The sequence below is a fragment of the Simochromis diagramma genome, unplaced genomic scaffold, assembly GCF_900408965.1.
Source record: "Simochromis diagramma unplaced genomic scaffold, fSimDia1.1 OVJJ01000402.1, whole genome shotgun sequence".
In the NCBI taxonomy this organism is placed as follows: Eukaryota; Metazoa; Chordata; class Actinopteri; order Cichliformes; family Cichlidae; genus Simochromis; species Simochromis diagramma.
In genome coordinates this window covers 6,105,278-6,131,369 of record NW_024386972.1, presented here as the reverse complement: position 1 = coordinate 6,131,369, position 26,092 = coordinate 6,105,278, and the positions used below count along the sequence as shown (strand labels likewise).

Genomic DNA, 26,092 nt, shown 5'->3' with positions numbered 1-26,092 from the left:
ATCATGTTCTTGATGATCACATTATATGTATCACATTTTTAAAGCATAACGTAGGGAGCAAAGTGTTCACAAAGACAGTTTTAGAGGACTTACACACGATTACTTTTTCCACAGTGCTTGTATGCCTCTTGCAAAACTGTACTTTTCACCATCAACTCACGATTATCTAAGACCAGCCATGAAATGTCCGTTGCTTCTTCCCAATCATTTGTACCCGCTGCTGCCGTCAGATCCAGATGCAGTCTTCTGTACTGGGGGGTAAAATGGCTCTTTTGGTGGTTCATAAAAAATATCTCAAAAAGCGATGTTAGTGAGGGGACCATAAACACTGGGTTGCAGAGCAGTTGGTAAGCACTTGTATATTTCTGGAGAGTCTGCAAAAAGCTGTCTTCCTCGTGCTCCTGATTGGATATGTGGAGCCCGGCTCTGATATCTCACTGGTGGCCGCTAAAGGTAGGCACGCCGTGGAGGCGGAGTTGGTCTCGGGTGCGATCTTTCAAATGAGCCTCACGGCATTTCAGGCAAACTCAGGCCAGAAACAACATCTGGTCACTCGTGGTCAAAATCCACGCAGAGCTGGTGTTTCGCAGGGATCAGGTTAACACATCTGGCTTAAATCAGAGTCTAAAAATATGAAGAAAAACAAAAAGAGTTTTAAAATACGCAAACTAGCAAAATATCAAAGGAGCATAACATAACAATAACAACAAGATGATCTGAGATGCCTGATGAGGCCATCATAGGTGATGTAGACATGTAATGTATAAATCTTGACCGGAGTTAAAATCAAGCTTTTATATACATTTTATAAAAAGTGTATTGTAGGTGTTACAAACCATTGTGGGTTTTTTTTTTAAACAACTCACATTAGAAAGGTATAGTAATCATCCACAACTATTTTCATTTGCGGATGATAAAGGATTCAGAAAGTTGATCCATGCAGGCCCATATGACAGAGAATGTTCATCTTCTTTTTGTTTTCATATTATAATTTATATTTAATTGTGTTGTGGTTTGCAGTGTTTTGTGTTGTTTCACTTTAAATTTGTTTAAAAGGAAAAAGCTGAAAATTTAAATAGTTAAAAGTTGAAATGTGAATAATTGTTTTTTGTATTATATGATTTATTTATAACATTTTATGTGGAGTGAATAAATAAAAGTATATTTACGGTGGCACCTAGAGACAAAGACGTACAAACTCTGAAGCACATAAAAACTCAAAATGCGTACAAAACACAACAGAAGTGTTGTATGTGTTTTGTCTCTAGGGGCCATATATTTATATATAAACATATATAAATAAAACCATTTTTTTCTTTTTACATTAGTAATTCCTTTTGTGAATAATTTTATATTATTGTTAATAATAAATTAATTAAAGCAACAAAACAACCTGTAGAGCTGGTTCGGAGCCGAAAGAGCCGGTTCTCTAAAAAGAGCCGGAAATCCCATCACTAGAACAGATGGCATTTTTGGCGATAAAAAAGTAAAAACTTAAAAAGCTTGAAATGAGAAAAATGCTATTGATGATAAAAAAAATATATTTATAATAATCTCTTTTTTAAATTAATGAGTTATGAAATATGATCATTTTATTAATATAATAATTTTATTAATATCATAATTTTATGGCAACCATATGTTTTAGTACTTCCTTTATTACTTCCTAGGGCATAATTAGTTTTATTGGGGTCATAAATAATACGTTTTGACATAAGGGGCCTAGTATCTCTCTCTCAGGCGCCCTCTGCAGGAAAGGGCGCAGGCTGTACCTGCTGCACAGACTCAGGTCTTTTGGAGAGGAGGGCCCACTCCTGAAGACCTTCTATGACTATGACTCTGTGGTGGCCTCAGCTATCTTTTATGGTGTGGTCTGCTGGGGTGGCAACATCTCTGCCGGGGATAGGAAGAGACTGAACAGGCTGATCCGCAGGGCCAGCTCTGTTCTAGGATGCCCTCTGGAGGTTGTGAGTGACAGGAGAATGGTGGCTCCCCATGCAGGAGACTCTGACAGCACTGAGCAGCTCCTTCAGAGGCACCCACAGTGTGGGACGGAGAGATTTCGCAGGTCTTTCCTTCCCACTGCTGTCAGACTCCACAACAAAGGCTTTTGCAGCTGATCAAATTTTTATCCTATTATATATTTTATTCTATTTTATTCTACTGTATATAGTATTTTATTTTGTTCTATTCTATTCTCTACAGTTGTGTACAGTATATTATTCATATTGTATTCTAATTTTTGCTATATAACTTTGCACTGTCCACTTTCTGCTGTGACAAAAGAAATTTCCCACATGTGGGACTAATAAAGGTTATCTTATCTTATCTTAAATACGATGCAGTCCTCCTCAGTGAACAGAAGAGGGCAGAATTTCATGGCGTTTACTTTCAAGGCTCTCTGCAGACACTCCTTGTGTACCTCTGCTCATTGATTATATTGAGTAACAGTATCTACATCTATATATAATCTAATCTATGATTAATGTTGTAATATGACTATGGTTTATATGTTGTATATAAACCATATCACCATAATCAAATGGATTATAAAATGAATTTACCTGCACAGCCATCTCCTGTTATTTATGACATTTACAGCAAAAGTCTCAGTTTAATTTTTTAAAAAAGGAAGAAAAAATGTTGTGAGAATTACAGATTAACAGAGGGGCTGTGGGCTGCTCGCGTGTTGATTTTAGACTAAATCCTATCATAGTGTACATTACAGTCAGCATGAAGACTGCGTGTGCAGTCTGCACACTTTGATGTCAGATCAAACATCTAGCGCCAAAATGATAAACTTGTGCAGGCATTCCACTTGTAGATTCAACTTCTTAAAACCAAATTAAAAAAGAAACAACATACACAAAAAAGATGATCTGGAGAAAATCAGAGGTCTTTGAAGCACTGTTTATTGAGCTTTTATACAAAGGAAAAAAAAGACAAGTCAAGTAAACAAAACAGTAAATCAACCCCAGGCTGTAGAGCCTTAAACACATGCACCCGCAGCAGACAAACAGATAAAGATCGAAGAAAGACAAACAGACAGAAACAAGGAGACAGTGAGGTAGAGAGATACAACATACACGCAGAGAAAAGGAGAGACAGAAAAGAAACTTAGGGAGTAAAGAGAATGAGGGTTAGAGAGAGAGCTCCACTTGGTTGTGACATATAATGCCAGGGCCACTGATCGCTCCATTTTGTTACTGAAAAAAAAAAAAAAAGTGTGCGCAGTGCAGTCACCCATGGGAGCGTGGCACCATTTTAGCTGGCCACGAATCAAAACAAACACACTGTGTTGGAAAGACGATTACTAGAACCATGCTCAAAATCAGCTCAACAGACAAAGGACTGTATCAAGACTAATTGCACCTGAATGTGAAGAGACGGTACTTGGAAAAAATAGTGTGCATTGATAATATGGACCCCTATGAAATATGGCACTGGAGTACAAACCCTGAAGACCTACCGCCATTTCCCTATCCTGATATCTTCTAGTACCTTGTCTGTGGAGTCAGCGCATACACGGCAAATCAGTTTCGGAATTATAAATCCCTGGAGGCGCACATCCAATTCACAAACGGTTGGGTACAAGATTTGGCCGTTTTTAAGCCTCCACATTGTGAGTAGCTTGTCGTTCAGACATAGGTAAGTCAGATTAAGATTATACATTCAAAAATGAACTGTGTGTCACTTAAAGTCTAACATTATACCCCATGTGCCCAGTCTGGATGTGTTTCATCCATTTCATAGGTTGATTTGCCTGCAATAATGCTAAATAATAAACTACTCCATAAACAGAATGTAGTTCTGCAGAATCACACTTTAGGATGTTTGTTCTATTTTTCTATGACCTCAGCATTGAAAATAAAACTAAAAGCCTATAAAGAGCAATATGAATTTTTTTAGAACTTACCGGAATGAAAATGTCGGGAGCACACCAACAGAAATTTGCGGATGGTAGAGAACTCTGTATCAGTTCGTCTCACCTCTGCTATCCAGGCCTGACATCTTCATTTGTTAATATCAGATACATGAGATCCCTGACATTGCTTTCAGGAGGGGAAACGATAAAAATAGAGCCCATTCTCCAGCTTATTCCCTTCCCAATCATGCAATCTAACATTACAACCAACAACAAAGCAAATACCAACCATGGCTGCTATTATCCGTGTGTTTTTGCCCTTTGTTTGGCCTCGACCTAAAATCCTGGCCACGACGTCACACTCCAAAGCCCTACTGATGTGGTGAACAGCACTAGAGGTTAACCCATAGAACAAGTCACCATCAAGTGCAGAATTTACCAAGGAGATGCTCTGTCCCCACTGCTGTTCTGCATAGGCCTGAACCCCCTCAGTGAGATCATTAACAAGACTGGCTACGGATACCGACTACGGAACGGAGCAGTTGTCAGCCACCTCCTGTACATGGATGACATCAAGCTGTATGCCAAGAGTGAACGAGACATCGATTCACTGATCCACACTACCAGGCTATACAGCAATGACATTGGAATGTCGTTCGGACTGGAGAAGTGTAGTCGGATGGTAACAAAGAGAGGGAAGGTAGTCAGAACTGAGGGGATTGAACTACCAGAAGGCAACATTGCAGACATAGAGAACAGCTACAATTAACTGGGGTACGCACAGGCAAATGGGTACCATGAAGAGGCCAGTAGGAAAGTTGCAACCACCAAGTACCTGCAGAGGGTCAGGCAACAAACCCTAACAAAGAGAGGGAAGGTAGTCAGAACTGAGGGGATCGAACTACCAGAAAGCAACATTGCAGATACAGAGTATCTGGGATCCCACAGGTGAATGGGAATCAGCTGGAAAAAAAAAAAAAAGATCCAGGCTATCAACACCTCCCTGCCCATGATCAGGTACCCTGCTGTGTTTACTAGGAGGAGTTCTCCTGGGGGAAATCCAGGACTTCCTGAAGAGATTCATCTTTCAGCTGGCTTGCAGACATCTTGAGGTGCCTCTGAATAAGAAAGAATAAGAAAGAGCTGGCAAGTGTACGGGAAGTCTGGAGCAACTACAAGAAAAGGGTCAAACTAATAACACATCGCAGAAAAAGAAAGTAACCTGATCACACTTTTAACATTCAGAGAACTCATTCAGGCATTAAACATTTTGTTGATTGATTGATGAGCTGTCTGGGATCTTTAAATAGAAAAACCAAAGGAAAAGAAAAGGGTCAATCTGACAAAACATCACTGAAAAACAAACTTAACAATGAAGAAAAAGCTTCATGGCTGTATCCTGACTCCTGAAACACATCACACTGAGACGCATGTTTATGCTCACTGTGTGTGACTGCAACTGTGCGATGTGACCACTGCCGAGGCTACAATGGCACTTTAACACTTCTTTGTCTCTGTGGTGAAAACTGCACTGCTGACCAAGTGGTTGAGTTCACAGATACACCACCCAATCTCATGACACTTTCATACTGAAAGAGAAACTGAATAAATGAGAAACTAAATGTTTCTTATGTAACATGAAAACTAGGCTGATACTGTTTATTCACTTTATCTCAGAGGGGAACTCTGGTTTTTAACAGAACCCCATCTACAGAAACGAAAACAAAGACACTGACATGCAGCAAAGTCAAGCAGAGTGACACAGTTACATGAGCCATTCCCATTTTAGCTACAGAAACTTAGTACACGACACTGTAGAGGTGACAACAAATAAGTACAGTATAACAAAAGAAGAGGAGGGGATAGCAGGTCCAAGTGCTTAACATTTAACACACAACAACAAAACAACTGTGTGATATGTCCTAATTCGGATGCTGCAGATGTTAACTGCCAATCAGATATGGATCATACCATCAAAACTCAGTGTCTTCCATCTCAACTCCTCACAATCAGCTGGTTTAATTTGTAGAGTATCTTTAGCAAATTTAATTAAGTCATACAAAACTCCACCTTCATTCTATAAATACTTTCAGATTCACAGGTCTGAACAGAGTCTGTACTGAGACACAGAGGTTACAGCTGAGTTATGTGATGCCAAACCTGATATAATGCAGAAAACATTGTTCAGCACATTCAGTTTATTTTGTTAGCATGTTAATAGCAGATTGACTTGCTCATCTTTACTTCACTATTATTTGAAGTTGCTTGTACTCAAAAGAATTCGATTTTCATAACAGGCTGTTCAGGACATGGTTTTCCACCATCTTGTAGATAGGAAGAGAAAACAGTCCATATACATGTGAATGATTTATTGATAATAAACAAAAAAACGCACAAAGAATTGCTTACAGAAAATGTATAAACTATAAATTATAACTGGCATTTTGGTGAGAGTACCCATTTCTGCTCATTTATAACACAGACTTACTGTTTAACTATATTTGTATTGCCACCACCAAAGGCCCATTATTATCCACAGTGCTCATTTCTGTCTGTCCTCAGAACATCAGTTTATCCTGTGGTTCATTCTTCTATAGCATATGTAAAAGATAAACAAGCCAACAACAAAAACAGCTGCAACATAAACCCCCTGACCAATTATCACTCCATCAGAAACAGCCTCTCTGCGTCTTCTTGTTTGACCTGCAGGAGAGAAACAGGTGAGAGTTATCAGTTGGGAAAATCTAATGTGATGTGGATGTACAGAAAACTCTTAGAAATTATCCACCAAAATGTAAAACCATAAAGGAAACATAAAGCACATAAATTAGTTTCAGGTTTAGATAAGCTGCACATGCAGGTACACACTTTGATACATCTGTATGAGTTTCTTCCTCTCATTTTAAGCCACTGTGAAACTTAAATGCTTCTTTATCTAATTAGATAATTTTCTTGTTTATCTAACAGCTCTATGATACAGCAGATGGGTAGTGTAATTTGTTTTTTTTGAAACATGGCTTCTTGCTAAGAAATTGTTTGTCTTATTAAAAATTAATCATCACTGAGCACCATGCTGCTTCCTGAGTGTGTTTAATACAAAGAAACATATCACAGAGACACAAAAACGTTTCCTAGTACTTCCTTGAAATTCTCTTTACCCCTCAAATTTTATCCTCATCTCTCTGGTTAAAACGATTTTGAATAAGATATTAAAATATTGAAATTATCTTATTTTGCATGATACCGGATTTTAGATTTTAGAGTGAATATAGAGAACATAGAGTGACGTTTAGTCTAGAACCTGCTTAATTTTGTTCATGATTGAGATGCTTTTGGAAAGTTTGTTTTGTACATCTCTAATATTTGGTTTCCAAGATCTCAGATGTTGTTCCTGGGATCTGCCCGAGCCACTCGCCTAGCTTGGGAGTCACTGCATGTCTAATTAAAATCTTTGTTTTACCGCTCTGTGCGATAAATCAGCAGATTCATATTTTCTTATTTGAAAGTGTTAGCGAAGGAGAAATGCGCAGGAATTCTGGTGTAAATATCGAGACTGCGCCGAGGATTATTACGGAGGAATAAACACACAACAGCCTTCCGCCATTTTTAGACTTAACATCGCTCCGAGAGAGAGAGAGAGAGAGAGAGAGTGAGTAACTTTATTGACAGCCACATGCACGTCACATGCCAAACAATGATTTTATTGGCTGTTTCCATTTTCCTTCATCAGCTCAAACATTGTCTGTGTCTAGAAAATACTAAAGAAAGTCCTTCTTACAGTTTAGAGCATATTTAATCTAACACCTCCACTTGCTCTCACTTTGTAATTCTCCTAAAAACAGGAGGTTTCTCACCCAGTATCATATAAAACTTTTTTATGCATGGTATGAACATGAACCATTCAAATTTAAACAAACTTAACTTTTGTAGCAGGTTTTGTCATCACATCCATCCATTGGACAGCATATCCAAAATAATTTTCCTTTCATTTACAGTTGACCTTGTAAAGTGATAGTTTATGTCACTATGCTTGCATCTCTGTCTGGTTCAAGGATTCATTGCCAATGCTATCACACCCCTGGTTGTCTTCATAACCTTAGGTGGTGCATAGGTCCATCGATACCTTCGACAGCTGTATGAGTACATACTCTCTTGTACAGTTGCGCTAAGGCCATGTACTCAGCTTCACAGCTGGATAATGACACCGTGGTTTGCTGATGATCATTCACAGTCAGGCCTATACAGTAACCAGTTCTGCTGTGTCATTCTGTCTGTTACATCAGCCCCACAATCTGTATCACTATGTGCTCAGAACTCTGGTTTTATTGCAGCACTGATCAGACGGCCTCTCTGTACCTTTGGAAATCGTTCATCTTTTCTACACCATCAGTGTAGTTCAGTTTTTGCTCACAAGGTGTCGCTCTAGCTTTGTAACCTTGCATATGAAACCTTTCAAGGATTTTTTTTTCCCCACATATTTTTATTTTTTCTGTCACATCCTCACATAGTTATCTCTCTGGTCAAAATCAATACCAATACAATGTTTCAGTTAACTCAAATCTTTCATTTAGAATTTTCCTGCCTACATTTCCTTCACAATGATCAGTGTGTTGTTATTGCTGGCGTCAATGATCAGGTCATTTACCCATTTTATCAAGATTACCTTTTCATTCTTTGTTGTTCATGTGTAACCATAAAATTGAGGAGCACAAAGTTGTTCCCACTCTTATGTTCATGTAACATCTTATTCCAGCTTCTGCCTGATTGTTTTAGCCCATACAGTTACTATTTCAACCTTTCATTTGCATCACATTCAGCTACCTTTTAGCTCTCTGGTTGTTTCATGTTTGTCTCACAATTTAGTGGTGTGCGTAGATAGGCAGTTTTAACATCCATCTGATGTAAAACCATGTTTAATTGTACTGCTCTTTGCATAGACACCATGATAGTGGTCAGATAAGCAGTGGGAGAGAAAGTTTCTTCAAAGTCTACACCCATCTTCTGACTTCAACTTTTTAGTCCTATTGTATATCTCAAAGTCATCTTTATCACATGGCATCGTGTCAGTTTGTGTTTGTCTTCCCACAGTTGTTTTCATCACAGACATGACGAGTCTGTGTCTGAGCACTTTCCCACTGTTAGGATAAAAGACCCAGAATGCTGAAATATTTTTGTCATTTCCAGCTAACATTCTCTTTGCACACCTTGAGTCTAGTTTTCTCTTGTTCTGTTTATAAAAAATAATATGCTGTTCCAAATGTTTGCATCTTTAAAAGTTTTGGCTTTCTTCTTGTCAGCATCAACTACAGTGTCTATTTTGTGAGTTTGTTAAAACATCTGTTCCTCACCACAGCTGCTGTTTGTACTGCATACAAACTCCTTAAGTAACTCTCTCTCTGTTAGCATACATCTGGCCACGTCAAAAAGTGTATGCCAGTTTTGCTTAGCAGTACTCTTTTGTGTGTGGTTCTTAGGTCTCATGTCTGATCCCAGTTTTGCTAAGAAGAGTCTGATAAGTTTTCCCCATAAAGTCTGTTCTGATATGATACATTTAATCTGCCCATACATGGCTGTATCAGCCAGAAACTTTTGTGTTGCTTGCACCTTGTGACTCTTACTTTCGAGATAATACACAAACACTGCACTGGAATGATCATTACCTATACTCTTACATCAGGCTCCTTATTTCTAGTCTGCATAAACTTTACCTTTGTGCACCCCACACCCAGCCTTGTGAACAAGATAACTTGAGAAAGAGGACTTTCAAACTGATGCCTCAGCTTTAAAAGGCTGATGGGGTATTGTTGTCAACTGGTTAGGCAGGTGGGCAGCGGCCTGGACAACCAACTATGTGAATGTGAGAATGAAGATGAGGTTGAATCTCAGTGGCCTTGACCAGACCTTGGTCAGAAGTCAAGTTTTCCAAAAATCTTGTGACTGCGGTAACTCGAGAACAAGGCAACATTGGATTTTTTTAAATGGATACCATTAGCTTTATCTCTGTTTTCTCTTTCTCTTACTTTAGCTATCTTTTATTTCTTCTTTCAGACAAGATAAACATCACAGCTGAGTCTGGACAGAACATCACTTTGCCATGTCGAGCTCACAGCAATCAGAAGCCCATCATAGTTGTAGAGTGGATCAGATCTGATTTGGGGGCAGGTTATGCCTTGTTGTTCCAGGATGGGCACTTTGTTTCCAGATCATCAGCATCCGTTTTTAAGAATCGGGTGGATCTTCAGGACAGGCAGAAGAAGGATGGAGATGTATCTTTGATTCTGAACAACGTGACACCTGCTGATAGTGGAACATATGAATGCCATGTCGTCACGCGAGGAGCAAACCAGAGGGAGAGAGCAACAGAGCACACCTGTACAATCGAGCTTAAGATTCTTCCTCGTGGTGAGTTATTACAATTGTTTTTGATCAAAAAACGAGCTGCTTCCTAGTTGCTGATGTTTTCTGTGACATTTTTAACCTCTCTGCTCTGTGGTGTTTCCTGTCCTTCAGTCCAGATAAACACGACAGCTGGACAGACAGCCATTCTGCCATGTCAAGTTCCAAACCTCAACAGTGATCCCAGTGTGGTTATAGAGTGGAGCAGAACTGATCTGGGGAAAGAAAATGTCTTTTTTTACCAGGACCAGAAGTTTATTCCAGATCACCAGCATTCATCTTTTAAGAACCGAGTGGATCTGCAGGACAGACAGATGAAGGATGGAGATGTGTCTTTGATTCTGAACAATGTGACAATTAATGACACTGGAACATACATGTGTTGCGTCTTCATGAAGGGAGCAAAACACAGAAGGAGAGCAAAACTGGATAGTGACCTCATCAGTGTTGTCAACCTTCATGTTGTTCGTCCAGGTGAGTGAGTAGAGTTGAGTGTAAGTGTGATCAGAGGTGAAGCTGCTTCCTGGTTGTTGATGTTTGTTTGTCTGTGAAGGTTTTCAGTCATCCAGATTATCATAATCTAAGGAGCTTGGAAAGAAAAGCATTTGGACTTCTTTACGTTGCTTAAAGATGTCTCACCTCTCATCCAAGAAGCTTCTTCAGTTCTAGGTTCAAATGGCGGAGAGTCCCAGACTTAAGCCCGATGGGAGAACATCCCAGTGTACCTCAGACCCAGCAACACACCCAGAAGAAAACTGGTTCTTCCCAAAGACAGAACTCCTAATCACAAACGTAAATCCTAGTGTATACTGTACAATGTAACGAGGAATGCTCAGACCTCTAAATTGGAGAAACCAAACAGCCACTTCATAAACGCATGGCACAATGTAACGCAGTAAAGGATCAGCCTGACTGCAGCTTGATAATAAGCTAGTCAGAAGTGCTTCGACTACGGAGCCTGAGTGTGCGGATAAAATACAAACAACAGAAGTAGAGCTCAAATATACATGTATTATGTATCTTATGGTGAGATGAAATTTATAGACAGATAAACAAAAGAAAAATATATATACATTGTAAATATCAGCACTTCACCGAGTTCTTTTGATTCCTCAGAGGCATCCGATGGAAGACAAAACACTGCTCAGTAGACCATTCAACACTTTATTACTTCTAGAAGGGAGATGCGTCCTGCATGACACGTTGCCGCAGATCTCAAATTGGTGATGTGCCCCTAACAGTTTTATTACAGAAGCTCTCTCACTCTAGTCTAAACAACAGTGTCTCAGTAACTTTCCACTAGAGACAGTCCCCTCTTGTCTAATTTTCCCAGGCAAGCGTGAGCAAGAGCCTGCAGCTTTCTACTCCCCAAGGACACATGGTCTAATGCCTTTATTTTCCAGGGCTGTATCGACTTAATACTACACTATATAACTTCATAACACTTATTAATAAATAAGCATAGCATTATTGAGGCACTGAAAAATTATTTATTCCCAACAGCATATATATTATAAAAAAACACAATGATAGTGATAATAATAACACTAATAATAATAATAACAACAACAACAATAATAATAATAATAATAATAATAATAATAATAATACAAAACAACTAATTTAGTCCCAAGAGGAAGTTGGACAAGGTTTAGTCAGTTCAGTTTAGTTGACCTGCAATAAGCAGTGTTTCCAAACAGGTAGGAAGTTGAAGTCCATTTATCAGTTCATATAGATTTATCAGTCCTACCGCAATACAGCGGTGGTCAGGTGGCTCGCCATCCTGCGCTGATCAGGGGTTTGATAATGGGGAAAAAACTCTGACTTAATCAAGGTTAAAAACATAAATTAGCATTCACAGTTAAATTGGAACAGCGTTCTACTGCCATTACAATTGAAAAATAAATCCATAAATAGAAAAGTCAAATAATTAATGTCATATTTTATATAACAGCCAATAAACCAATAACCAAAGTCATAACATTTGATTCTTATAATGAATTTCATTCAAAAATAATGTTATAGAAAACCATTTGCATGGGTCCCATCAAAGTAAAGTAATTTAGCAAGAGTAATAAACATTATCCAAGGTTAATCAAATATTTCCAACACACATTTAATTATATGTGTTGTGCAACACGTTCAATAATCTAAAAGGAATTCAAATCAATTCAGAAGTCCCAAAAGAAGGCCCAGAAGGCCGTTTTGGCATTCACTTAGAAAAGTAACAAAAAACTTCCAAAATGGACAAAACTACAAAAATCAGATCTCTCACTCAACTCTTCAAACAGTAATTTAACATTCAGCCATAGTGAAAAACTGTCTGTCACCAACTGTCTGCCATCTATAATTCAGTTTTGAGATCCTTTCCCAGACACCTTAACACCTACGCACATCCTGGGCCTTTTGACCTCTCATAATAGGACTAGGGTCTTATGGGGCTAGATTTCACAATGAACTCACCTGAAACCTTGGCTGATTGTGACCTACACCTGTTTTTACACCTTGGCTATTGTGATTAGGTAGAGGATCATTAGGGGGTCCATGTCCCTTTTGGGGGGACACTCTTCTCGGTTGAGAGGTGAAATGTCTTCAAGCAACTTAAAGAAGTTCAGACGCTCCTTAGACTTGATGTTTGTTTCTAAAGATGTTGTTGATGAGACTTTGTAGAAAGCGTCTGGTCTGAGTGATGTGATCAGAGTGCAGTAGATAATGTCTGACAGCAGTTTGAAGAGGAAATGGATTCTGTTCTGTTCTTCACTCATCACCTACCTGACAGCTGACACTTCACACCTGTTTCTCACCTGCAGGTCAGACAGGAGGAGACACAGAGGATGGAGTCATTAGATATAAAGTGATATATTTTGTTTTGTTTCTTGTACCAGCTCTTGTGGCTGTTATTTTGATCTGTAAAAAAAAGAACAAAAATAATCCCCCACTTCCTACTCCTCTGACTGATGAAGTAGGAAATGAAGTTTACTGAACAATCTCTGTGTTGATATTAGGGCTGCCACGATTACGTCGACTATCCAAATCATCGACAACTAATTAAATAGTCGACGCGTCGTTTGAAGCTTCGTAAGATCCCAAAAGACGCAGGAATAAGTAGTAGGATTTAAGAGGGTAATAACGGACTGAAACAGAAGATGGCAGCACTGCATGTACAAGGATGCCAGCTGCCGTTAAACCCCAAAGAAGAAGAAACTTTGTCCCAGAATTCATAGTGCGGCCCTGCTCAGTTTCCAACAATGGCAGCAGCTAGTTAGTTTTAATATTACTCTTATTATTCTTTCTGGGTCACAAAATAAATGTTTAACATATTTTCAGGCGAGAATGTAGCTGTGTAAACCTAAAATATCTGCTCAGTTTATCAAGACACCACATATTTTCAAAAGCGCTCCGACGTCTTCTGTTACCCACCAGCTCGATAGCTGGTGTTCAGGGTTCAAGGCTCACCAGAGCCGGTGAGAACACCGGACTCCCGACAAATCATTTTCAAACCTACCGCGGTCTTTCGCTACTCAGGTTAATTTATAATTAATCTTTACTATATTATTAGACCTTTATTTATCCATATAAAAATCTCATTAAGATTCAAATCACATTTCCTAGAGAGACCTAAAGTAAAAACACATACAGCATATAATAACATAACAATATCTATATCAAATTGATATTACTAGAATTTTTAAATAGTGTTATGTAAAATCAAAAGTATCTCTAAAACATCAAACATCGATCAAACTCTGATTCGATGTACAAGGATCTTTGATATATCAAATCTCGTGATTTGACATCAATAGGGCAGCACGGTGGCACGGTGGTTAGCACTGTTGCCGCACAGCAAGAAAGTCCTGAGTTCAATTCCACCATCAGACCGGGGTCTTTCTGTGTGGAGTTTGCGTGGGTTCCCTCTGGGTACTCTGGCTTCCTCCCACCGTCCAAAGACATGCAGCTTGTGGGGATAGGTTAATTGGATAATCCAAATTGCCACTAGGTGTGAATGGGAGTGTGAATGGTTTTCTGTCCCTGTGTTTTAGCCCTGCGACAGACTGGCGGCCTGTCCAGGGTGTACCCTGCCTCTCGCCCTATGACAGCTGGGATAGGCTCCAGCGCCCCCCGCGACCCTGAAAAGGATAAGCGGAAGCGAATGGATGGATGGAGATCACTTGTCATCGATCAAACTGATTCGATGTACAAGGATCTTTGATATATCAAATCTTGTGATTTGACATCAATAGATCACTTGACATCGATTACACTCTGATTCGATGTACAAGGATTTTTGATATATCAAATCTTGTGATTTGACATCAATAGATCACTTGACATCGATCAAACTCTGATTCGAGTACGAGGCAGCAGAGAGGACCTTGTATGGGTTTACTACCACATTCTAAAGGTACGCATGTGATGTCAACTGGTGAAATACAAATTTGACACACCAACATCAGGATCAGCGCTTTCCCTCAGACTGACATGTAGAGAATGTGAGCTGACAGAACAAATAAAATTTATGTACGAAGTTTACACAAACAACCAGGTATTATAGTATATATATTTATATATATTATAGTGGCACACGTAATTCAATTACAGTGATCTGAGAGCCACCATCTAACTGATGGAGCACAGGCTCAGAACTGATGTTCAGTGGTTACCTGCGTAATGTCATCATAGTCCTCAGACAATCTCTCTGTTGACAAAATAATAATAATGTAAGATACTCATAGTGTGACCTTTGGCTCTGCGTCAATATAAAGAAAACTGTTAATATGTCAGTTAGCAGTCTAACAAAGCTCTGGCTGCAGAGCACAAGTTAGTCCAAAAACTGTTTAGCAAGAGATGTGTTACAGGGGTACCTAGCACGACACACACACAGTGGTTTAGCTGTGATGCTTGTGGCCTTATTAATGCAGCTTATTTCAAGCTGCCGTAAACACTGTTGTACACACTGCTTCCTTACCTAGCTTGCTCGTCCTGCACTAAGCTCTCCCCTCTTCCTTTCTAGGTCCTGGCATTCTACTGAAGTAGGGAAGGCGTCATTAGATGATGACTCCTAGTGATGGTAAGATGAAGCCTCGTGAGGAACTGAAGGTTTCCATCCAACTGGTCGACTCGTGGTTCAAAGCATTGTGATGATTCATTTGCTCTACTGCGCCATCAAGTGGACGATTCAAGTGAAAAAGGCTCTTTGATTGTAATGATGTGATGTGTAAACCTCTAAACTGAATAAATAAATTGTTTTCATGGTTATTTATTACGAATATTGTCTCAGCATGTCTGATACAAAAGAGAAAGTGGAAACTATCAGGACAGAGCTTTGGTATGATTGTGTAACTGTGTAATCATGCTTATGTACATCTGGATAATCACACAAACTGTGTGGCGCTTCACTTTTTAATAAACCAGTGATTCTTGAGATAAGGGACAAAACATGTCCAGCAGATAAAACCCAATTTTGTGGTTAAAAATATGCATACAAGTGTTAACCCAACTGCCTAAAAGACAAACCAAGGCAATGTTTATACAACAAAACTATGATTTTGCATTTTTTATAAATATATATTTATTTTAAATGGTACAATACATTACCAGTACCTTAAAAATCCATTGTCCAGAAGCAGGTGTGATAATATTAAAATAAAGAAAAAAAATTAAAAGTAATGTAAAATTAAACATCATAGCTCTCGTCACTAAGTATTTAAGCCAATACCTTATATAATATCAAAATATGCAATTGAAAATTTATTTTTACATATTTTTTAAGTGATTAAAATCGTGTGTCAAGTCGATGTAATCCAAGATTTGATTATTTTTTCTTGTAAAAACAGCCTCATTTAGGCAGATTGTTGAGGCCATAAGCAAATGATGAAAAACAAGATGGCTTCTGTCAGAAAAACATGTGTTATGAGAGAAAGTATGGTATTTTGTCAACACCATCAGATGTCTGATACAAAAGAAAGTGGAAACTATCAGGACAACGTTTTGGCATACTTATGTACATCTGGATAATGACACAAACTAGTGTGTGGTGCTTCAGTTTTTAATAAACTAAAAGACAGAAATCAGATTATAGGATCTGTGGTGTTGTTTATTTATATTATGGTTCTTATCATTTGTGATATTTATTACTCTGTGCATACTTTATTAGGAGAGATGAGATATAAAAAAAAGCTCTTCCTTGCTGGTTACATTGAAGAAGAAGCTCAACTATGTAGCACGTACGTAATCAAATTCAACACCACAGTGTGATGGGGAAATCAGCTGTGTTTTTCTGCCCATTTGATTTCGAATCTGGCACACACCAGAAAACCAGTTCCTGAATCAGTCACGTGATACGGACTGCCCGCGAGGCCTCGAGAGTCACTGCATACGTAATCAAAGCGTGCCTCGATACGTGCTTCACAAAAACAACCTGAGATTACCCGACACACGCTTCGGAGCTTCGACACACACGACACATCGTTAGGCTTCAGTGATCAATTACTGTAATAATTATCATGTCATGACATGATAATTATTACAGCAAAGCCTAAAAAGCATCAAATGTCTGAACTCATGTCAGGTTTAAATTGACTGACCCTGATTTGTTGCACTGCTCAGCAGTGACATCACAACTTAATTGAAATGCCACTGAGGTTAGTTTGAGTTTGACATTCAACAAAACAGCAGAGGAAACAGAAAACCACCAGACTGTGGAGAACACAGACGTTATGGGTTTGGTTGAGTTACAGACTGATGAGTGGAGAAAGTAGGAAACAGCTTATTCTTCTATATCTTACACAGAGTGCTGTAAATCTGTTAATACCACCAGTGACACAAAGTAAAGTTGTACATGTACTTGAGTACTTATAGAGTATAATTCATACTGTATGTTTGAACCGTATTGATGTATTTTTTTTTTTTGGTAGTTTTCTATTTCTGCTCTACTGTATTTTGAATTCAAACATTGTACTCCCTGACATTTATTTAATTACTATGTAATGCTACATTAATATAGATAAAGTGACTCAGCAGTATATAAGTTGTTCCAACCATCTAAAGCTGCAACATTAAAATAAAACCGACATAAATCAATAATTATGATCCTGTATCATCTATATGATTTTGGAGAGTAAGTTCTGTTAGTATTTCTTTAGGTATATTACTTTTGTATGATTACTATATTCTCTGCACTTATAATCCTGGTTGCGCTTACTGACCTCAAACCGATTTTACGTGGTACACGGTGTTCAAAACCTATCAAAACATGTTTTAGTATGACTTTGGTAAGCTACGAAGATGGATTGCGGGAGCATTACGGTTACCGCAGTCAGGAGGCTCGCAGAGTAAACTGGGTCCAAAACTCAGTCTGCTTCAGGTCCCAAAGTCAAACAAACACTGCAACATCACTGAGAGTTAAAAACCATCTCAATTGGATGAATGCTAACTCTTTTCCACCTGATAAAAGTTAAAGTGAGGGTTTCTGGTGGTTAGAGACAAATGCAATCGCATGGCAGGATGCTGTAAATGGACCAAACTTCAGTCAGGAGAACAACTGAGATCCACAATACCAGGTTAGTCATTAATATACTGCAACAACATGGGAATAAAGCAGCTGTGAGAGAATTCAACATGAATGAATCAATGGTACAGAAGTGGAGGAGGCAAGACGAATGAGTTGAGTAAACTTTGACTTATCTGACTGTTTTGTTTTGCTTAATGTGCCTTATGGTTTGAAAAATATGGTATTCAAGCAGAATTCTGACTTTACCAGTCATAAAACATCACCTTGTAAAACGGTTATTTCACGCTGTTTAACCCTTTAAGACCTACCATAGAACCAAGTCCGCCAGAGCTTATATTATATTTTTACATGCTGTGCAGCCATTTTTGGGAGCATTTCAAGTTGCTATACATCAATACAACCATTATAGCCCAGATTTTAATAATATGTATTCATTAAGTGCATAGTAATTACATAAATTGCAAAAAAGTGCAATAAACTACAAAAAAATTGAAAATTGTTTTTGCTTTTTTAACATATATTTCTAGTTAGAGAAATTTAAGAGGCTTATCCCTCAAAACTGTAAATACAAAAAAGTTGCACAAAATAGTTTCCTACCACAGGAAACTTATTTTGAGTGTCTTCATAGTTTTATTTTTGAAATACACCAATTTTTATACACTGCAGGAAAAACAAAAATAAATATTATACTGCAAATTTGCAAAAAAGCAGCATATGCATCAAAATAAACTATTTCCAGCAGTGCAATATGAGTCCTCAGCATCCCAGAAACGACACAGAAAGTCATAAAGTCAAAGATAACTTTTAAAAAGAGCAGTATAGGCCCTGAGGCCCTGATGGTAAAAAAGACTACATTTCCGCGAAAATGACGTCACTTCCGGTTTCGGGCAGGTAATGGCGGAAATGCAAAAGTTCGCGCTAACGTCTATTCCAACGTAGGAAGTGTTATGAACAGCTGATCGGACCGGCAAAGTGTGTTTCTGGAATATTATGTTTTTGTTATTGCAAGCGCTTTTTTTGCAGTTTTTGCAAAGCTTTATGTGGAAGGAAACCGTGACCTAGGACAAGCTGATGGCATAAGATGTAAGTACAACTCCTCCGGTTTCATATGCAAAAAAAATTTTTGCGCTACCTTACGTGGTTGCAGTGCTACCGGGATTTAAAAATAGTTACGCAAAATGGAGCGTGTCCGCTCCGATCGGCTCTAAAGGGTTAAACTTCTGTGCAGCTATCTGTATAGTTCCTGTATAGCAATGTAAAATTCAGTATTTAATTAGTTGTGATTTCCTGTTGACCCTTTGTCTCGCTCTCCTCTATCAAAACTGATCTAATACACCTCTGATCCAATGTTCCCTCTAATTTTTCATGTGTCTGAGCAAACACACAAACTCCCAGCCGCGGAGGTGTGCACGTGGATAGCGAATGAGCAACAGCTTCTGACTTTCCAAAAGTACTCATTTATTTAGAATATCAAAAATAAAAGTGCTACCTCTACCACACATTACTCGAGAACACACTAGTCCGCGTACACACGGGAGCATCCATTACAGGGAGAGTGAGAAGAACAAAAAGGGGTTGACACACCAGTCATGAGACGGGAGGCGCCGCCATGTGGTGATACACTGCATTACAACAGCAACTGTTACAAAATGTGAATCGCGTCATTGGCTGGACTATGGGATAAGATGGCATCGTTCTAATCCCATATGGGAGCAGCCATTCACTTACTGACTAACACTGCAAAACAGAATTGTTAAAGTTTTAATTTTAATTTCAACTCAGGTTAGATTTTTTTCTGTGCGCAACGTAGATTTTTTGTGCGCATAGACGTGCGATTTTGCACCCGCGCAGTTTAGAGGGAACATTGCTCTGATCCCACACCAAACTGGAAGTTTGTGATAAAGAAACAATAGATTTTTATAGATAATCATTGCATGTGTTCTTTATCCAACTCTCAGTGATATCAGATTAACACTTTGACCAGTTCAAACTTGAACCCTCCTCCTCTTCCTCTGTGACAGGATGCCAGTGTTGTGGTTTGTAGTAAAAGCAAAGTTTTCCCTGTCAGTCTGCAACAAACATGAGAAAAACCCTTTTAAATAGTTAAGCTGGCTGATAACTGGCTATTAAGATGGACAGAAACAAATTGGTACCTCTATGATGGCCTGAGACAAAGCAAAAATTGTGGGCAAGTAGCTGAAATCAGTCAGGAAACTGCACAAATGAATACATGAAAACATGTCAGTGTCTGTCAGACACATTGACAGTTCTCCATGTCCAAGATTTGAGGGAAACCTCAAATCTTGGACCTCTTTTCTTACTTAAAATGAGAGAATCTCAATATTAATTATCAATGGGTTTCATTAATTTTGCCATTGCCATCTTGTGTTGATCGTGTTGCAGATTTGTGGAAACAACTTGCATGTTTCTGTACCTGACTGTGGTTCAGCGGACAGGAAGTGAGCTGGAGGTGGTCTGATTTCTGATGAGTGACTGCATCAGTAATCAACCTGCTTTAACCACTGACTTGCTGTCAGAAACAGATCAAACTTCTCCTACTGAGACAAAGATCAACACTGTGATTGGTTCTATTCATCAGTGTGGGAGACACATTTCTGAAGTTATTCATACAGGTTGACCTGTCACGGTCTTCCTGACAACCCTACACATACAAAAAAAAAAATTGTGCGCCACGCAAAAAGTCACTGCTGAGACAATCTGAGTGCAGTGAATTCATTTTCTTGTTCAAGGAAGGGTACAAAGTAGCCCACACCTCTGCACCATGACTATCATCAGCCTGAACTGCTAATAAAAGGAAGTATGGATCCATTCTTTCATGATGTTGTTGTAGCCCTTCTGATTCAAGGTGTAAACATTGTCCTTTCATACTTTGATTATGACAATAAGTTATCGATGGTGGCCCTGAGACATCAAACGGACTGCAACTTAAAAAACAAAAAACAAAAAGACACAAGCAATAAGTCAAATGCTGCAAAAGCACACACATCACAATGGTAATAGGAAAAACGAAAACAAATAGAAAAAATGGAAATAGGAAAAAACAGATTTCTGAAAGCACAAGTGAAGTGTTTCTGGGGAGACAATAACCCAACGAACCAGTTGCAGGAACCAAAATATGCTAGGCAAGTGTGTTTTAATCTCATGATTCATATAATACCGATGATGGATTTTTAGGCTAATAGTTAGGCTAACATTCAGATTCAGATAAATCCTCTCCGTGAATCGCTACCTTATCGTGGTGGAGGGGTTTGTGTGTCCCAGGGATCCCAGGGGCTATGTTGACTGGGGGCTTTTGCCCCCTGGTAGAGTCTCCCATGGCAAATTGGTCCTGGGTGAGGGACCAGACAAAGAGCGATTCAGAAGACCCTTATGAAGAGAACATCGAGGGAACAGTTTACCCTGCCCGGGATAGGGTTACCGGGGCCCCGCCCTGGGGCCAGGCCCGGGGAGGGTGCCCGAGGGCGAGTGTCTGGTGGCCAGGCCTTAGTCCATGGGGCCCGGCCGGTTACAGCCCGAAGAGGAGACATGGGCCCATCCTCCCGCAGGCCCACCACCCACAGGAGGCGCCATAGGGGTCGGGTGCATTGTGTGCCGGGTGGTGGCCAGGAGCGGAGGCCCTGGCAGACTGATCCCCGGCTGCCAAGACTGGCAATAGGGACATGGAATGTCACCTCTCTGGTGGGGAAGGAGCCTGAGTTAGTGAGGTTGAGAGGTACCGGCTAGATATAGTCGGGCTCACCTCTACGCATGGCTTGGGCTCTGGAACCAGTCTCCTGGAGAGGGGTTGGACTCTGTCTCAGTCTGGAGTTGCCCCTGGTGAGAGGCGGCGGGCTGGGGTGGGTATTCTAATATCCCCTCGGCTTGCTGCCGGTACGTTGGGGTTTTTCTCGGTGGACGAGAGGGTTTCTTCCCTGCGCCTTAGGGTCGGGGAATGGGTCCTGACTGTCATCTGCGCTTATGCGCCGAGTGGCAGTTCAGAGTACCCAGCCTTCTTAGAGTCCCTGGGGGGGGTGCTGGAAGGTGCTCCACCTGGAGGAGACTGTTGTCCTGCTGGGAGACTTCAATGCTCACGCGAGACCTGGAGGTGCATGATTGGGAGGAACGGCCTCCCTGATCTGAACCCGAGCGGTGTTTTGTTATTGGACTTCTGTGCAAATCACAGTTTGGCCATAACAAACACACATAAGAGTGTCCATAAGTGCACGTGGCACCAGGACGCTCTAGGCCGTAGGTCGATGATTGATTTTGTAATCGTATCACCAGATCTGCGACCATATGTTCTGGACACTTGGGTAGAGAGGGGCTGAGCTGTCAACTGGTGGTGAGTTGGATCAGGTGGCGGGGGAGGACGCTGGACAGACCCGGTGTACCTAAACGCGTAGTGAGGGTGGGCTGGGAACGTCTAGCAGAGGCCCCAGTCCGTGAGATCGTCAACGCACACCTCCAGCAGAGGTTCAACAGCATTCCGAGGAAGACTGGGGACATTGAGTCCGAATGGACCATGTTCAGCGTCTCCATTGCTGAAGCTGCTGCACTGTGCTGCGGCCGCAAGGTGGTTGGTGCCTGCCGTGGTGGTAATCCCCGAACCAAATGGTGGACACCAGAGGTGAAGGGAGCCACCAGGCTGAAGAAGGAGTCCTATTGGGCTTGGTTAGCCTGTGGGACTCCGGCAGCCGACAGGTATCGACAGGCCAAGCGGAATGCGGCTCGGGCAGTGGCTGAAGCAAAAACTCGGGTGTGGGAGGAGTTCGGAGAGGCCATGGAAAAAGACTTTCAGACTGCCTCGAAGAGATTCTGGCAAACCGTCAGGCGTCTCAGGAGGGGAAAGCGGTGCTCTACCTGCACTGTGTATAGTGCTGGTGGAGCGCTGCTGACGTCGACTGAGAAAATTGTCAAGGAATACTTCGAAGACCTCCTTAATCCCACTGACACGTCTTCCGAGGAGGAAGCAGAGTCTGGGGATGAGGGGAATGACCCGCCAATTTCCGGGGGCGAGGTCACTGAGGCAGTTAAAAAACTCCTTGGTGGCAGAGCCTCTGGTGTTGATGAGGTCCGCCCCGAGTTCCTGAAGGCTCTGGACATTGTAGGGCTGTCCTGGTTGACACGCCTCTACAATGTTGCGTGGAGATCAGGGGCAGTACCTGTGGACTGGCAGACCGGGGTGGTGGTCCCCATCTTTAAGAAGGGAGACCGGAGGGTGTGTTCCAACTACAGGGGGATCACACTCCTCAGCCTCCCTGGGAAAGTCTATGCCAGGGTGCGGGAAAGGAGAGTTCGTCCGCTAGTCGAACCTCGGATACAGGAGGTACAATGCGGTTTTCGTCCTGCTCGCGGAACACTGGCCCAGCTTTTCATCCTCTCAAGGATACTTGAGGGTGCATGGGAGTTTGCCCAACCAGTCTACATGTGTTTTGTGGACTTGGAGAAGGCATTCGACCATGTCCCTTGGGGTGTCCTGTGGGAGGTGTTGCGGGAGTATGGGGTGTCTGGCCCATTGCTACGGGCCATTCGATCCCTGTACAACCGTTCGCATTGCCAGCAATAAGTCGGACTCGTTCCCGGTGGGTGATGGGCTCCGCCAGGGCTGCCCTTTGTCACCGATTCTGTTCATAATTTTTATGGACAGGATTTCTAGGCCTGGCAAGTGGCGGAGGGCTTTCACTTTGGTGGCCTCAGAATCTCATCTCTGCTTTTTGCGGATGATGTGGTTCTGTTGGCTTCATTGGGTGAGGGCCTCCAGCTCGCACAGGAACGGTTCGCAGCCGAGTGTGAAGCAGCGGGAATGAGGATTAGCACCTCCAAATCTGAGGCCATGGTTCTCAGCCGGAAAAGAGTGGAGTGCCTACTCTGGGTCGGGGATGAGTTCCTGCCCCAAGTGGAGGAGTTCAAGTATCTCGGGGTCTTGTTCGCGAGTGATGGGAGAAGGCAGCCGGAGATCGACAGACGGATTGGGGCTGCAGCTGCAGTAATGCGGACGCTGCACCGGTCCGTCGTGGTGAAGAGGGAGCTGAGTGTAAAAGCGAAGCTCTCAATTTACCGGTCGATCTACGTCCCTACCCTCACCTATGGCCACGAGCTGTGGGTAGTGACCAAAAGAACGACATCGCGGATACAAGCAGCAGAAATTAGCTTCCTCCAAAGGGTGGCTGGCCTCTCCCTTAGAGATAGGGTGAGAAGTTCGGTCATCCGGGAGAGGCTCAGAGTAGAGCTGCTGCTGCTCGACATCGAAAGGAGCCAGCTGAGGTGGTTCGGGCATCTGACAAGGATGCCTCCTGGGCGCCTCCTGGGTGAGGTGTTCTGGGCATGTCCCACCGGGAGGAGGCCCCGGGGCAGACCCAGGACACGCTGGAGAGATTATATCTCTCAGCTGGCCTGGGAACGCCTTGGTGTTCCCCCGGATAAGCTGGAGGAGGTGGCTGGGGAGAAGGAGGTCTGGGCCTCTCTGCTTAGGCTGCTGCCCCCGCGACCCGGCCTCGGATAAAGCGGATGAAGATGGATGGATGGATAGTTAGGCTAAGACATTTACCTCTCATCTTTTCTTTCCTCACAAAACCAATAATTCTTTTAAGTGTCTCCCAGGGCAGTTCTTAGCATATTTTGGTTCCTGCAACTGGTCCGTCGGGTTAATGTCTCTCCAGAATTACCTCAGTTATTATCACCCCACTGTGCCATGAAAGATGTCTGGTCGTTCTCCTCAGATCTATGACATCAACAAGGAATTTTGTCCCACAGAAGAGCTGCTTCCTGGATATTTTCCATTTTCAGACTGTTCTCTATCAACTCTGGAGATGGTTGTGATAATGCGAATAGATTAACAGTTTGTGAAACACTCAGACCAGCCTGCTGGCACACACAACCATCCTAAGTTCAAAGTCACTTGCATCATCTTTCTTCTTGATTCAGATTCTTATCAATCAGGTTTCTTGATAATGACTAGTTACCAAAATTTATGAGCTGCTGTCATGTGACTGGGTGTTTGGTTACTGATATAAATCCTCAACCTACTGCCATGGGACTGTGCAGACAGCGGAGGTACAGCTGTACTCATAAATTTATATAACCTGGCATAACCTTTGTGATTTTGGGGATATTTTTCAGAGAATATGAGAAAAAATAAAAAAAATCTTTTATTTCAAATGTGGTTATGTTTGCCCTTTTTCAATCATGATGACATCAGAAAACACCTAAATGATGCCAATCAAAAGATTACATACCTTGGAAGTTTTGGCATGATAACACACAGGTTCACACACACAGGTCTAAATGATGATAAATTATGGTAACCATCCTTACCTGCCATCTGTTTGCTTGTTTGTGTTTATCAAAAGTCAGTGAGGTTCTGGTCTTCAGACAGACCACTGCACGTTTTTTTGCACTGACGTTGATGAAATCAGAGACAAAGGGAGAGCAAAAGAATTATCAGAGAATTTGTAGAAGAAAGTTTAACTTTATGAAACAGTAAAATGACATTTAAAGATATCCCACAAGTGAAAACATCAGTCAGCAATGTCCAAACTCTAAGTATGAAGTGGAAAATTAGGAATTCTGTAGAAACCAAGCCTCAGTAAGTGTAGGCCAAAAAGAAATTTCAGCCACAGCTGTCAGAAAATGTTTGGGATGAAAAGAACCCACAAATAACTTCAGCTGACATAGAGGACAAAAACTGACTGTGGCTGTGTTATGTCCCCACAAATGAGGTCTGGGGGGTGGAGAACAGTAACAAACAGGTCCAGAATAAAATGAAAAGGAAACCAGACAGAGGTAGCATATAATATGGTTTTCAAGATGCACAAAAAAGAGGCGCTTCAAGAAAAATGGGCTGCATGGTCGAGCCGCTAGAATAAACTTTTGCTACATTAATGTCACAAAGCAGCTCGTTTACAAGATGCCAAACAGCTCAGTGACGAGCACGACTTTATGTGTTTTTCAGAGGTGTTTAAAAAAAACAAAAAAACAACCTAGTATTCTGATAGGTTTTGTATTGTTGATTGTCATTTATGCTTAGAAACATTTACTCATATATGCTTAGAAGTGTATAGTCATTTGTAGATTGAAAGAATGTTTTATCTTAAAGGAGGTCTGTATTAACTCTGTGTAGAAGGAAGTGCATTCATTCTTCTAGAGTGTCCTTGGTATAAATCACATACTCCCTAGGAGAGTTTATCTTTTCTTGTTGATTTATGGTATAGCAAGCACACGTATATCTGTTTAAGTATAAGAGCCTTTTGTTAGATGGACTCAGACGTCCTGGCACTAGCTTTAGGGAGTCTTCACAGGGTCACATCTTGACCTCACACAGA

At 41.0% G+C, this 26,092-nt stretch overlaps 1 protein-coding gene across 4 annotated transcripts; it reads left to right on the top strand.

The window, feature by feature from the left end:
* The first annotated feature begins 9,713 nt into the window (after positions 1-9,713).
* Positions 9,714-17,081, top strand: LOC120738225 (V-set domain-containing T-cell activation inhibitor 1-like). 4 transcript variants are annotated; one of them, XR_005696915.1, is made up of 6 exons: positions 9,714-9,798; positions 9,914-10,267; positions 10,376-10,735; positions 13,072-13,115; positions 14,582-14,663; positions 15,273-17,081. XR_005696915.1 is itself a non-coding variant. In XM_040039416.1 (5 exons), exons 1-5 carry the CDS (start codon positions 9,729-9,731, stop codon positions 15,288-15,290), a joined length of 846 nt encoding a protein of 281 aa, XP_039895350.1. In that variant the 5' UTR covers positions 9,714-9,728; the 3' UTR covers positions 15,291-17,081. The 4 variants fall into 4 exon arrangements, 3 of the variants coding, with proteins under 3 accessions (XP_039895350.1, XP_039895351.1, XP_039895352.1); XM_040039416.1 differs by lacking the exon at positions 14,582-14,663; XM_040039417.1 differs by having other exon boundaries at positions 14,582-17,081.
* Positions 17,082-26,092: the final 9,011 nt, after the last annotated feature.

Excerpts from the sequence above, each read along its gene's own strand:
- LOC120738225 (XM_040039416.1), top strand. The coding sequence starts at position 9,729 with ATGAAGATGAGGTTGAATCTCAGTGGCCTTGACCAGACCTTGGTCAGA. Across the intron at positions 10,268-10,375 it reads GCTTAAGATTCTTCCTCGTG|TCCAGATAAACACGACAGCT; the intron begins GTGAGTTATTAC and ends CCTGTCCTTCAG. Across the intron at positions 10,736-13,071 it reads CCTTCATGTTGTTCGTCCAG|GTCAGACAGGAGGAGACACA; the intron begins GTGAGTGAGTAG and ends TCTCACCTGCAG.